This window comes from Balaenoptera ricei, chromosome 6 (assembly GCF_028023285.1).
Source record: "Balaenoptera ricei isolate mBalRic1 chromosome 6, mBalRic1.hap2, whole genome shotgun sequence".
Taxonomy (NCBI): Eukaryota; Metazoa; Chordata; class Mammalia; order Artiodactyla; family Balaenopteridae; genus Balaenoptera; species Balaenoptera ricei.
Window position 1 is genome coordinate 58,587,999 of NC_082644.1, and position 14,498 is coordinate 58,602,496.

The 14,498-nt window shown below is 33.0% G+C and overlaps 1 protein-coding gene across 2 annotated transcripts in view; it reads left to right on the top strand.

Annotated features, from left to right (window-relative positions):
- The window catches only part of ZDHHC21 (zinc finger DHHC-type palmitoyltransferase 21), a 60,534-nt gene extending 48,463 nt beyond the window's left edge, over positions 1-12,071 (top strand). For both annotated transcript variants that reach the window (XM_059926417.1, XM_059926419.1), the window contains exons 8-9: positions 11,058-11,101; positions 11,654-12,071. In XM_059926417.1, the coding sequence (XP_059782400.1) occupies positions 11,058-11,101; positions 11,654-11,786 (177 nt within the window). In that variant the 3' untranslated portion in view covers positions 11,787-12,071. The remainder of the gene's footprint in view (positions 1-11,057; positions 11,102-11,653) is intronic.
- The last annotated feature ends 2,427 nt before the right edge of the window (positions 12,072-14,498 follow it).

Sequence of the window (14,498 nt, forward strand, 5' to 3'; positions counted from 1 at the left end):
ACACTAGGAAGCTATAATAAAAAAAGATAATAAAGGTTGTTGAGGATGCAGAGGAAGCAGAACCCTCATGCAGTACTAGTGGGAATGTAAAATGGTGCAGATACTTTACAAAATAGTCTGACCATTCTGTAAATAAACATGAGTTATGTTTTGATTCAGCAATTCCATGCCTAGGTATGTACCTAAGAGAAATGAAATGTATGTTCACATAAAAATTTGTACATGAATATTTATAGCAGCATTAGTCATAATAGACCAGAACTCTCAGCAATCCAGATATCTATCAGCTGGTGAATGGATATATACAAAATGTGGTATATATTCATAAAATGGACTATTATTTGGCCATAAAAAGAAGTGAAGTACTGATGCATGCAACACCGTGGATGAACCTTGAGAGCATTATGCTAAGTGAAAGAAACCAGTCACAAAAGGTCACATATTTGTATGATTCCATTTATATGATATGTCCAGAATAGGCAAGTCTATAGAGACAAAGTAGATTAGTGGTTGTGTAGGGTTGGGGAGCTAGTGGGGGCTGGAGATAATGGCTAAAGGGTACAGGGTTTCTTTCATAGGGTGATGAACATGTTCTAAAATTGATTGTGGGATGGTTGTATGACTCTGTGAACATGCTAAAAAACCATTGAATTGTATACTTTAAATGGGTGAATTTTATGGTATATGAATTATATGTCAATAAAGCTGTTATCAAAAAAAGAATATTTCTAGCATAAATTAAATGTTAATTTTATTCATTTGTTCACATTCATTCATTTATTTATTCATTTTGTATATGGTTTGTTGATGTCCTTTGTCTGTTTTCTATTCAGGTGTTCTTTTCTCTTATGGTTTAATAAGAAATGTTAATAAAAACATTAACTTTCAAAAAAAGAAATAATGCGGAGGTAACTATTTCTCTATCCCTGTATCTATATGCAAAGACTATCTATGGAAAGACACACGAGATACTAGTAATGGTACTGGCCTCTGAAGAAAACTGGAAGAATGCAGTCAGAAATGGAAGGAAAACATATTTATTGTGTAACCATTGTTTTAATATTTTGCAAGGTACTCATAATAACCTTTCTCCTCTAGATTTTATAGGAAGAATTTTAAACACACAGGAAATTTTAAAGAATTTTACAGTGACTCCTCAACCACAATTAACATTTTAGAGTATTTGCTTTATCTCACTCCAAATTGTCCATCAATCCGTTATATGTTGTAATATATATCAAAGTAATTTGCAGCATCAGATAGTTTACCACACAAATCATTAACTGGGGCTCAGTGCTTGTTTATGTTTTTTCCTTTGAGGCAAATTTTACATACAATGAAAGGCATAAATGCACCCATGTACAACCCAAACCCCTTTCACAATAGAGAATATTACCATCACCCTAGAAAGTTCCCTCATGCCTCATATCAGTCAATCCATATCCTCTGCAGAGGCAGCAGTGATCTGTTGTTTTTTTTCCCATCCATCACAGATTAGTATTGGTTATAGAATTTCATATGTACCCATTAATATGTCTTCTTTCTTTCAATATAATGTTTTTTTGATTCATCCATGTTGTTGCAGGTATTGATAATTTCTTTTTATTGCTGAGTAGTATTCCATTGTATGACTATACCACAGTTTGGTTTTTTGTTTTTTTTTTTTTAACATTATTTGTTTTTATTTATTTATTTATGGCTGTGTTGGGTCTTCGTTTCTGTGCGAGGGCTTTCTCTAGTTGTGGCAAGTGGGGGCCACTCTTCATCGCGGTGTGCGGGCCTCTCACTATCGCGGCCTCTCTTGTTGCAGAGCACAGGCTCCAGACGCGCAGGCTCAGTAGTTGTGGCTCACAGGCCTAGTTGCTCCGCGGCATGTGGGATCTTCCCAGACCAGGGCTCGAACCCGTGTCCCCTGCATTGGCAGGCAGACTCTCAACCACTGCGCCACCAGGGAAGCCCCCACAGTTTGTTTATCCATTCTATTAAAAGACAGCTGGTCTGGTTCCAGATTTTGGTAATTATGAATAAAAATGCTGTGAACATTCTTGTTCAAGTCTTTTTGTGGAACGTGTTTTCATTTTCTTGGGTGAATACCTAGGAGAAGAGTTGCTGGTCACTTAAGACAGGTTTATCTTTTATTTCATAAGAAACTGCCAGGCCCTTTCCCCAAGGAACTGTGTCATTTTGCACTCTCACCAACAATGTATGAGAATTCTGGTTGCTCCGCATCCTCGTCAACATTTATTGTTGTCAGTCATTTTAATTGCAGCTGTTCTAGTAGGTTTTGATAGTACCCGGTTGTTTTAATTTGCATTTCCTTGATGACTAATGATATTGAACACTTCTTCATGTGCTTATTGGACATTCATGGATTGTATAATGTCTGTTTAAATATGTTTTTATTATTATTCAGTGGCTTGAAATGTTTTCTAATATCTCTTGTGATTTATGTAATGATGATGATAAATAACATGATATTAATCACATTCCTGTGGACGAGAATAGGTCTTCCCCTAACATCTTTTTTCTCTGCTTTTAGACTCATTCATAATTACTTTATAGCCTATTCATAAGTCAAGTCTAAATTGCCAGGTTATGCTTGCATTTTTGAATTTCCGCTTTTGAATTTGCCCAAATCATTGGTATATATTTATATTTCCTGGAATGAAGTTTCTTTGGTTTCCCCCAATGTCTTATGATTAATGACTGGAAATGGACGTTTGAGAGTGTTGCTGTTAAGATTACAGGTTACTTCTGAGAGCCGTCAGAGGTCTATAGCTGAGGCTAGCAGTTTCCTTCTCACCTAAGCACAAAGTGGGGTTTGGCAGCAAAGGCTTCAAGATATTTTAAGAATTCCTATTCTCAAATTTTGGTATTCACTTCTGAGTTGGACATAAAGTTATTTATAGTATTTGCTGGTTTTTAAAGGGTATATAGTATCAGGTTCCTTTCTGACTATTCCATACTACCAGTATGTTAATATTAATTTTCAAATTGCATGATTTTCTCTTTTGCTATAATATTGAACAACATTTCGCCATTTTAAGATAGGGAGATTGGTTCTGATGTTGTGATATTTCTAAAACTGAGTAGAAACCACGTTTGTTAAATAATGCTCTCTCCCCAAGTCTCTTCTCTTTCTGTATACATTTAGTACCCTCCCAGAACACTCTGTGCTAGACAGGTCTCATGTCTTTGGAAATTATACATTTATGAAACATTTAAAAAGGAATGCAAGCATTAAGAGAGAGAATATATTCCATTTGTTAGTCCAACTTTTAGGCACTGTACTTCCTCTTGAATCTAAGTACTTAAAAAAAGTACAGTAAATTTCAATTCCATTTACCTGGGCTTTCATAGTGAGCTTCAAGTACCACTCTTTTTGAATGAAAAAAACATTTTTTTAAAGGTTTCCAGAATTCACTCCTCCCCACATTGATTTAAGGTTCTTTAGGGCTTAATTATTTGAAGTTGTTATGCATTCAGTATTTAATTTTAAATCTAATGAATTATTAGTATTTAAAAATAGTATTTAATATTAAAAATTTAAAATATAGATTTTGCTTCCTTTCTTTATAAAATATGCTTGCTGTTTCACTTTATGAAAAAATTAATACTGCCTACAGGATATTTCACATCTGGACATGTTTTTGTCATAATCTGAATCCATGGATCTCTCTTTACAGTGTGAAAGAAGTGACAAATTTGTCAGCTAGCATAAGAAAGAAAAGGGGGAGAAAGAATCACAGTAAATTTAATTACTTCATTGATGTCTTCCTCCTTCCCCTACTCCTGCACCCCAAAGACCAAGAGGCATTTTGGGAAAACACTGGTGGGAGTATCATTTCATTATAGAAACTATGTAATTACATAGCTTGAATATAGGCCTGTTAGACAACAAACAAGCAAAACAAGTGCTATCTCTATTTAGGTTTAGGTTGAGGTTTTGAGGAAGCAGTGTATTAATTTTCAGTAATTTTTCCCCATTATTTGTTCTTACTTGGAAAAATCATTTCTCTCCTGTATAAGAGGAAAAATCCCATCTTATTGATAGTAGAAGGTAACAGGATAATCATAGTAATGATAATCTGATGTCATTTTAGACCTAGTAAGAGCAGATTATCTGTGACCCAGATAAAATAATTAGAAATTACTTAAATTTAAAAACAGTGGATTTCTAATCCCATTTCCAAGGTTAAAAGATCTCAACACAACCCGATGTTTCTATGGAACAGACTAATCTTAAACCCAATTTTAAAGGATTACCTTCGATTATTTTTAGATTTAATTTTAAACAAGATTTAACTATATATGCTTGTTCCTTTTTACTAAAATTAATATTGAAGTTAAAGTGTTTTCAAAGTCTGCTTTGAAGCATTCTTTGTTTAGTTAGGGAACAGATTATTCTAATTATTCCTTACTTAGACCATTTAGCCTTTTTGTTTGTTTGTTTCTGAGTGAAATGGATAGTGATGTTGTCATTATTGTAATTGATGTCAGAATTTCTTATTGAGCAGTAGTTCACACACAGCCAAGAATAATGTCCATTCTGATGAGCACCAGCACTAAGAGTGCTGGGTGATTGTATTAGTCATGTTTTCAGTTGCTGGGCTTGGAGAGAGTTAATCAAGAAGCTCTGTAACAGCTGGTACAGCGCCTTCTGGTGAGGGTCTGACAGTGAGCTATTGTATACCATGACACTGCTCTGACAGTTTATCTAAATTTTGTATACAAGCATTTTTGTTTTCAGGGCACCGTGGAGTTTGTGTAAAAGCTTAAGCTTTTGATGGCGTCTCTGGAGCTTAGTGCTTTTCTCAGTTGTGGTGAGATTGAGGGTGGGGTGGGGAAGATACATTTAGTTGCAATTTTGTAAAAGGCTTTAAATTGTCAAAGAAAAAATTGAGCTTTTTATATTTGGTCTCACAGGTAACTATTGTTGGACGCTACTTGAATTACTAAAGATAGCTTAAAGCAAAGCTTTTCAAAATAAAGGGAGAAAATGTTTTCCCCCCTAAATACTGGCTCATGATTACCTAAATAAATATAGACAGAATCACAGATGCAGGAGTGACTTAATTTTAACTTGATTATGTTATACAATGAAAAGTATCTTGTGTTCAAAATGTTAAATTAGTTTAAATGGGATTATCTATTAAATAGCATTCTTATTAATCAGATGATTAGTGGATTTACCTGCCTTTTAACATGTACCCAGAAATGTAGTCCTGAGATTATTAATCCTTATAATGAAATTTTGCTCAGTATCCCCCGAATCAGTGTGGTGAATTAACAGCATTCTGTATAGTCTCTGTACAAATTATGTTTGGTTTACTCAACTCCAAATCAGCATTGCAAATATGGAAATCGTTGCTAATTATGCTGAACCCAGCTCACTTACATTTCTGTAAAGAGAGCTCTGTACAGCATTTTGTTTTCCTTTCTGAATTATGTTTTCATTTAATAAAAACAAAGTATATTTTTAATACAGTATTTCTAATTATAATATTACGGGAAGTATCTTCTCTGTAGCTTTTTTAAAACCTAGAAAAATCATTAAAATTTTAAATTGTTACTTCTTATATGATTTTAATGTCATATTCTAATATTGGCTATAATATTTCTTTGAATTTTGGATACAGTAGAGAACTTTATAGAAACTAGGTTCCCCCATCCAAGGAATTAGTTTAAATACATACTGTGTTACATTGCATAGTAATAGAAAGCTTTCTTTCTAAAAATTCCTGCTAGCATCGGAATTATTATGTGTGGAATTGGAGTGCTCTTTAGCATAAACGTGTTCCTATGTGAAAATGTATTTATATTGCATCCTCTCTCTTTACTCAATGTAATAAACTTCTTGAAAGTAATTTAAAACAACTTAAATCTATTTCTATAGATTTTTTTCAATAGGAATAGTGCATTTTAATTTTCTTAAAGTATGATGAATAGCTTGAGTGATTAAATAGATGCTTTTTTTTTTTGGTAAGGAAGCTAAACATTTATGAGTTGTACTTACTGTTTTTCCCATTTTATTGTTCATGTTCTGAATCCACGTGAATTTTTAATCTGAATTTACAACTTTATAGGATTGGAGAAAACAGTGAATTTTATATTTATAGTTAACTTTTAGATCTTTTTTCACAGTGATTCATATGCTTCTCTCTGTCACAGTCTATCACTATATTAATTACTTCTCAAGTTCCAGCCAAAGGGACACATTAGCCCATCTTACTTCTACTGATAACCAAAAATCTTATGAAAGTATAGTTTTGTACTAAAAATGTAAGAGTAGTTGACCTTGATTTGATTGTTGATTGCAAACATAAGTTTTCAGCTGTTTCTAAATAGTGTATGGCTTATCTATATATGTTATTGTATATAATCCTCCTCTCTGACATCCTCGGTATATTCCTGTATAATTATTTCTTGTATGTTTAACTACTTTCACTAGACTGTAAGCTCCTTGTTGCTAAGGACTGTGTCATAATATGTACGTAGTAAATTTTTGATAGACAATAAATGAGTAAATGAATCATGGTTTATGTACTTAGTACTTATTTTTTCAACTAGATTATAAGCCCCTTGTGGACATTGGATTTTATCTGTGTAGTCTCCTACAGTCCATGTCATTTTATCTTTGATTATAAAAACCACTTTTTTGTTTAAACATAAATTTTTCTAGTTACATTCTAATGTAATTAAGATATCTCCAAGCCCTACAATAAAAGCTTAGGCCTGTCATTTATTGAGGCGTTATTAAGGGCTCTAACATATTAACTCATTTAATTTCTACAAAAACCTATGAGGTAAATAGTAGTATTTGAAAATTGAGATACAGAATTTTAGTAACTTTCTTAAGGTTTTATACAGCCAGAAAATGGCTTGATGAAGAGGAGTATGGGAATTATGTTGGAAAGAAATGTTTTAAGTGGCTATAAAAGTAACATCTACTGCCTTCTCAGTTTGGTTTCATGATTGATTAAATGTCTATGTTAACTTAAGATATCTAATAAAAGATGTAGCTGGTCCTTTGTTGGAGATGGATGCTTATGAACCATTTATTTTAAGTGAGTAATATAGTAGTGAGTTCTGGCTTCAAAGGAGGAAAGAGAGCTAAGGTTAACAGAAAGTTTTCTCTCTTTGGATCGAAAAAAATTAAGGATAAGGAATCATGTTATTTCTGTCCGTGTTCAATTAGTTTAGTGCTGCAAACATATATTGAGTACCCACTTTGAATAATTTGTGCTCTTCCGTGCTATGAAAGATACAAAGTTAAATGAGTTGCTCTCTGTATGTTGAGCAGAAATGCTAGGAAGTCAAGCAAAAGTCTGTTTTAGAATTAGCAGAAATCAGTAGTAGACAAAATAGGTATATAATCTCTAGTTATGATCAACTTTCCTTAATAGTGTTTTTTACTCCAGGTTAAATCAGCAGAGTCATTGAATCAGGTATGTGCAGTAGAGTTAAAAGCATCAACAAGACCTATGATAAGGCTAAAGAGTGCAGGCAATCCTTGAGGTTAGATTGAACTGTCTTCAAGGAGACTTTCTGATAGAATGTTCTTACTTTCCTCAGATCTTCAGTTTGACAGATCTGGGACCTCCATTTTGAAAATGTTTCCAGGGTTAATCAGGCCCAGAAGCAGTGACTCTACTTCTAGACTCAAAAGTGATAGTCATATAAACCAGGTTGACTATTTATTCCCTTATGTATGATTGTCAGGTACCAAAGGACTCTGCAGTACATTCTTTCTCCTGTACAACAACATATATGGCAAAGTGTTGCTTTGTGAGAATGAACTCAAAGCAGAATGAGTTAGTTGGATGGATTGTATCATCAAGCTGTCTATTCCAAGAGGACTAGATTCTCAGGTCTGTTAACCAGGAAACGTCTGGTGATAAATTCTTGCTCTTTGCCTCTCACCTCCCCCCACCTCAATTTTTCAAATAGGCAATAAATACCTCCCTCTCCCTTCCTATTAGAAACTTTTTTTTCCATTCCAGTTATAATCTTATTAGTTGAGATACAGTTTTCTTTTAAGTCAAACATATTTCCTTAGACTGAACCTGAAAGATCATTTCTTAGAGTAAGATGAACCATCAGGAGAAGGTAAAATATAGTTGGTAAAATACTTGAGCCCTATATTTCTGTAAGTCTTTCTTGTTTCTAGTTTATTCTTTTTTTTAGAAGATAAACTTCCAGTTTTTAAAATAGGAAAGCATTCTCATTTATCTCGGTTATCTCTTCTGCAGACTGGCAGAAGTCTTGGATATTTTGATCATTAGACCATAATCAAGACATAAATATTTCTTTGGGAATAAGGTATTTTGATTGTAGATAACACTATAAAAATGTGTTTCTTATCATTCCTTGAAGAGTGAGTTTTTCTAGATAGCTGTTTTACATATAACTAAGAATTTATAAAATATACTCCGTGAAGATAGCAATTACCTTTTTGGTCATTTTTGTGATAGTCACTAAAGATATTGAGTCTTTTATGTTGAATGGAATTAGCTGCACTAAAATCTATTTTAAATATTTTTAGTTTTTTTTAAATGTGTGAAATATTCCACAATTCCCTGCTTAATAAAACAAAACAAAAAGTTTATTAAACCTAGTTCGGCACTTGGAAATAACTTATGGTTGTCAATATTCCTGCCAGTAGTAACCTCTGTTCTCTTCTAGTTTGCTGTTTCTATTGTGCATATAAATACTATAGCATGATAACTTGTGTTGCCCTGAGTATGCTGTATAAATGCCAGTGCAAAAACTTTGTGACATGTTTGGCTGTTCTTTTTTCTTATAATAGTACTCTGGATAGCTGAGAGATAAGCATTTGCCATTTCTAGCGGGAAAAAATAGTCTTTTTTGGCTAGCCTCACAAATCCTGTTCATAAAGTCATGGTAAACATCACATCCTTTGATTGAATGACAATCTGTTTATTATGACTTGAAAGGTAGTGTTCCTCGTATTTCTTGAACCAGATTCTAGAAAGATGTCAAAAGCACTTGAAAATAAGAGCTTTTCCCATATGAAGTCTAAATTCAAAGTCCTTAAAATTGATTATTTTATTGTCACAAATGCATTTCTCAAAGTTATAATCGAGTTGTAAGTTTCTGCACAGTAAAAATATCCTGTAACATTAGCTAGTTCTAGTAGTCTAACCTTGTAATTGCCTTCCTTATCCTGAAATAGTTTCCACTTTTAAGTGTTATCTACACCTGCAATTTGGGGCCATGTATATACCTTTCCTGATAACACTTTTAAATTTCTTTCCTGTCTTTTCCTTTGTATTTTTGCGCAAGCTATCTTAATTGTTTTGGAATAACCTGTCACCATCAGTTCTAAGAAACCATTTAAATTACTTCCTTCACTTTTTTTTCTGATATGGAACCAGAACCCCAGCTTTCCTCTAAGTCTTTAATAAATTTTTTTATGTATTTGCAGACTGTGTTTTCACAAAGTAAAACATTATTTTAAGGAAATTATGCAACAGAACCGGGAAAGGTTAATTATAAATAGAATTGTCATTGGAAACCATGAATTTCAGAAAATGCTAGGAAATTAGTGAATATAGAGTGACTAATCTATAGCCTCCTCACAGATTCCTGGGAAATTTGGAAATGAAACTCTGTTATTAGTTACTAGTCACCTAAAAAATGATAGATTTGTTTTCCTGTATGTGGGCTAACTGTAGTTAGACAGCTGTTCATACATAAGAATTTAATGTTCTGAGCCACTCGTGTAAAGAGTTTTTTGAAGTAAAGGTGCTTTTCAGTAGTATTATTGGAAGAGAGTTCTATAGCTAAAGAAGTTCTTGCAATTGGAGTTGCAGCCACAAATATTTGCATGAATAGTACTGCTTAATAACTGCCGTCCACCTGCTATATCTGAGGAAGCTAATAAAGGAAAGGATAAAAGGAGGAAGACTTTTTTGTATATTTAAAAGAATATATTTTCTTTTGTACTACTTAAAAGTATATTTAAAATGTAAATATGTATCTAAAATAAGATTATATAATTTGTGTTTTGATTATTTGGATATTCCTTATCATCACTGTTTCTCAGTCTAATGATAGGTCTTCCATTAACATGAATTAGACCAGCATGCCTAGAAGCTTTCTTCTCTTTATTGAGTTGTTTTTCTTATATATTTGTGTTAACAGCTTTATAGAAAACACATAATGAGAAATTGCAATATTATGAAGGGACTGGTTTTTCTCTTGAAAAAAAAAGAAAACAGTTTTTTACCAAAGAACACTAATCAGTTAGCTTTCCTTTTCAGAGTAATAAATGTACTACGGCAAATGCATACATTGCCTTGTTGAATTTGGCTTTGTTTACAGAAATCCATAGCCAGTAGCGCTCTTTGGCTCTTGACAGTTTTCTGTTCAATAGTGTCTTTCATTTATCATTTTGGTATTTATTTTTTAATGCATATTTAATGACAGTTGAATTAAATATAAACTTTTAAAAGAATTATCAAGAAGGCAAGTGTAATAAAAGGTTATTTTTTAATGAAGTGAGACTCCTACAATTTGGGGGGGTTGTAATTGAATAAATTGTTTTTTTTTTAGCACAACGTAATGTTGATTCTGTTTTTCCAAGGGAATTTCAGCAATGTACATAGATAATTTAAAATTCTTTTTTTTTTAACATCTTTATTGAAGTATAATTGCTTTACAATGGTATGTTAGTTTCTGCTTTATAACAAAGTGAATCAGCTGTATGTATACATATATCCCCATATCCCCTCCCTCTTGCGTCTCCCTCCCACCCTCCCTATCCCACCCCTCTAGGTGGTCACAAAGCACCGAGCTGATCTCCCTGTGCTATGCGACTGCTTCCCACTAGCTATCTATTTTACATTTGGTAGTGTATATCTGTCCTTATATACACTACCACTCTCTCACTTTGTCCCAGCTTACTACCCATATATAAACTGTTTATATCTTTAGAATATTCTCAGAATATGATTAAAAACATCATGAAATAGATATAGAATCAAGCCTTGATAACTGTTATATCTGAGTATTTTTTTTTTGATTTTTAATAGGATACAACATCTATTGAAAAGATGTCAAACTGTTGTGAAGAAATGTAAGTATAAAAGTGAAGTCTGTAGTGTTCTTATTTAAAAATGCAAACAACTGGTTACATTTGAAAAATGTGTGCACGTAATGGAAAGATAATATAATGATGGCTTTTTCTTGGTGCCTTTTCTAAGACCTGAGCTAGCAAGCATAACCCAGTCTTACAGTAGGGATAGGGGTCTTCTAGCCGTGATAGTTTTCAAACAAAATAAGTACTGATCATTCTTGTTCCTTGTCCTACTAAAGTAAGTTAAATTATTTGTCCTGAAAATACATCAAAAGAGATTTGCTACTGTGTTGTTGACACACATTCTGTTAATCCTGAGATACTCCTCTGCTTCAAAAGTTGCCCTAGGTTGATTGACGACGCAGATACAATATCTGCCATCCAGAGTTAAAACTCAGCTGCATGCCGTAATGAAAGAAAAGCTGTATTTGTGATGCTGGGACACAATTCATCAGAGTCCAGTAATGGATCCCCAGCCAACCTGTATTGTTTTAGCTGACTGAAGTGCACCATGGGAGTGCTGTCTTTCACTAATAATGCTGTCTTCTGTAGATCGAGGCCCCGAAAGCCATGGCAGCAGACCTTCTCAGAAGTTTTTGGCACTCGTTGGAAGATCCTGTGGTTTATTCCTTTCAGGCAGAGGCAACCACTGCGAGTTCCCTACCACTTTGCCAATCACGTCTAAACAGATGGATGGTGGGCACAGATGGGTCCCCCATGCTGGAAATGCGTTACAGGTTTTCTGATAATAGAACTATGACAGTCTTCAAGTCAATTAAAATCCACCCACCAATCTTAGGCATCATAATGTGCCCCAGGCTTTATTTTAATAGTGATCTTGATCCTGTTGTGGGACTAATCCATGATCTATATTTAAGTTTTAAAGCATGTTTACTTTCAAATTAGCTTTCCACAGGGATTTCTTTAAATGCTTTTGTTATTAAACTCAAAAGGCAGTGATTGGGATGAAATAATTGTACATAATTTCTTTTAGTACTGACACTGCTACAGATTTTACTTTATGGGAAATTTCAGATGTTTATTTAAATTTTTCACCCTTAAGCAGTACTAATCAAATCTGAATTTCATTCTTTAGGTTTTATAAAAGTTGATACACCTTATATGTAAATTTTCTTTTTCAAATACAATTTTATGTTATACTTCCTTTTATATGTGCTGCAAGATTTTTTAAAATGCAGCATATAGGATTGAACAACAACAAAAAAACAAAAACAGCAACAAAAAGGACAGTGTTTTCTTAGAAGTAGCTTTCTAATGTTTTTCTTCTCTTCATCAAAAACAAAATTAAAACACCACTAAAGTAAAACACCAACTACCTACCTTATTTTAAAGGAAAGATTAATTTTTTTTCACATTAACTTTCCCATTTCTTTCCCCTGTACTGTTGTAATTATTGGTTTTTGTTAAAATATTTGCTCCAAGGGGAAATTTTTGACCAAACAGGCATGTGTTCCTATTTTACCCTAAGATTTTTATTAGCAAAAAGGGTAAAGAATTTGCAATAATTCCACTGATACCTTTTCTAGTGTAGTTATGTTAGAATGCATATGTTTTTAAAATGCTAGTATAACTAGATAATATATAATGTATAGTATAAAGAAGAATATTGTGCTTTTAAAAAAAATATGTATACTTTTTACTTTTGTTTACCTACTAATAGATCTAAAATTACACCATGAAGGTTTTTATATAATAGATATTGGCCAACTAATATTGAAATTTTATTTATAGGAAGTTACTAGTAAAAGTAAGTAATTTTGTGTACCTGTAATCACCCAGATTGAAATTCAATTTTAATTGACCAACTATAATCTGGATTGAGAGACCTTTTGTTAGTAGCCAATGTTAGGAAATGACCTTAAAATGAGAAAATATAATAATCTATATTCATTATTAGCCTTATACAAATTTAAATTGCTAATTGTGATGGTCTCTTGGAAAGCATAGAATATTTGTGTGAGAAAAAATTTAGCATGGTTTGAAAAAAATTCAGTTAAAAATTTTTTTCCATTAGAATACTGCAAAATCCATATATCTTTAAAAATTAATTATGTACTCAGCCTTTCCCTTGAAGAGAGGATTGAAGGGGTATCTAGTGTTCTTGGAGCATATCAATATTTTCTTTTTGGTTAGTTTTGGTAGTAAGGAGTCATACCTGAGAAATCATGAAACAGAAGGTTACCATTGTCAGCTAGTTAACTCTACTGTGGTTATTTTTTAGAAATTATAAATATCTCCTAAAATAATAGAGTAAGGTCTACTCAGAGATACAAATACCATGTCTTTCATGTTCTGATTACAATGCTTTATTGTTTAAAAACTTAGTGGCAGATGGAAATATTTATCGGTGCTGATAAGATTCATAGTAAATTTAATATAAGAAGTATATTTATAGAGCTTAATGAACCACAAAATTAGTACATATATTCATTCCAGGCAGATGGGTTGGGTTTTGACCAAATTTGGCCTGGTGACTGAACTGTTATAAGGAGTAATGTATAGATAATGTAGATAGATGTCAGTCAGATGCCTTATGCTGTATACATTCCTTTCAAATAAGGACATTGAGAAAACAGCAGAGCCAAGTGAAGACCCCCTAAAGAGCTTTATGTACGTATTTATACTTCATATGGTAGCAGTAGCTACCTTGAAAGGTACCAGGGAGGTACTCAGTGCCAACCTCTGCCTCAGTAATGAGAATCAAGAGGTGGTCTCTTTCCCACTCTGACGGTTTCTGGTTTTGGTTTTCTTAGGTTTCCCAGTTCTAGGGCACCTCTTCCCACCTTTCTCTTTACCTTCCCTGATCCTGATCCCTCTGTACCTGATTTCTCTAAATTACTGGAATACAAACAAATGCACTAGGCAAGGCATATATTTATTTTTGTTTGAATGGCAGAAATGCTACATATCAATATATTTATGTAGGAATCTATATAAAGTATATCTATTTATACTTACGCTGTAACTTTCAGTATTTCAAAGTTAGCACACCTAACTGGGTTTTATGATTCTTGTTAGACAACTTGAGAGAGAACACCTGGCACTTTCCTAGGGAGTCCATAAACTCTAGTGTGCTCTCTGCGCCCTCTTTTGGCTAATTGATGTAATTATACTGGCTCTAGAGATTTATTGCCCAGGTGAAATGTGTACCCAAATTCTGAACATTTCAGAGGTACAAACTTAAGGGAAGTCTATGTACAAAAATGTAAGGTTTTATGAAAATGAATGTGTTCCCATTTATGATTCTGATGTCTGGTTCATACATATATGACTACTTTGCTTCATTTATGTATATTCATATTATATTTTTTACTATCAGACAAATTTATATCAGATCAGGATAAATAAATATAAACCATTTCATGAATTTTATTTT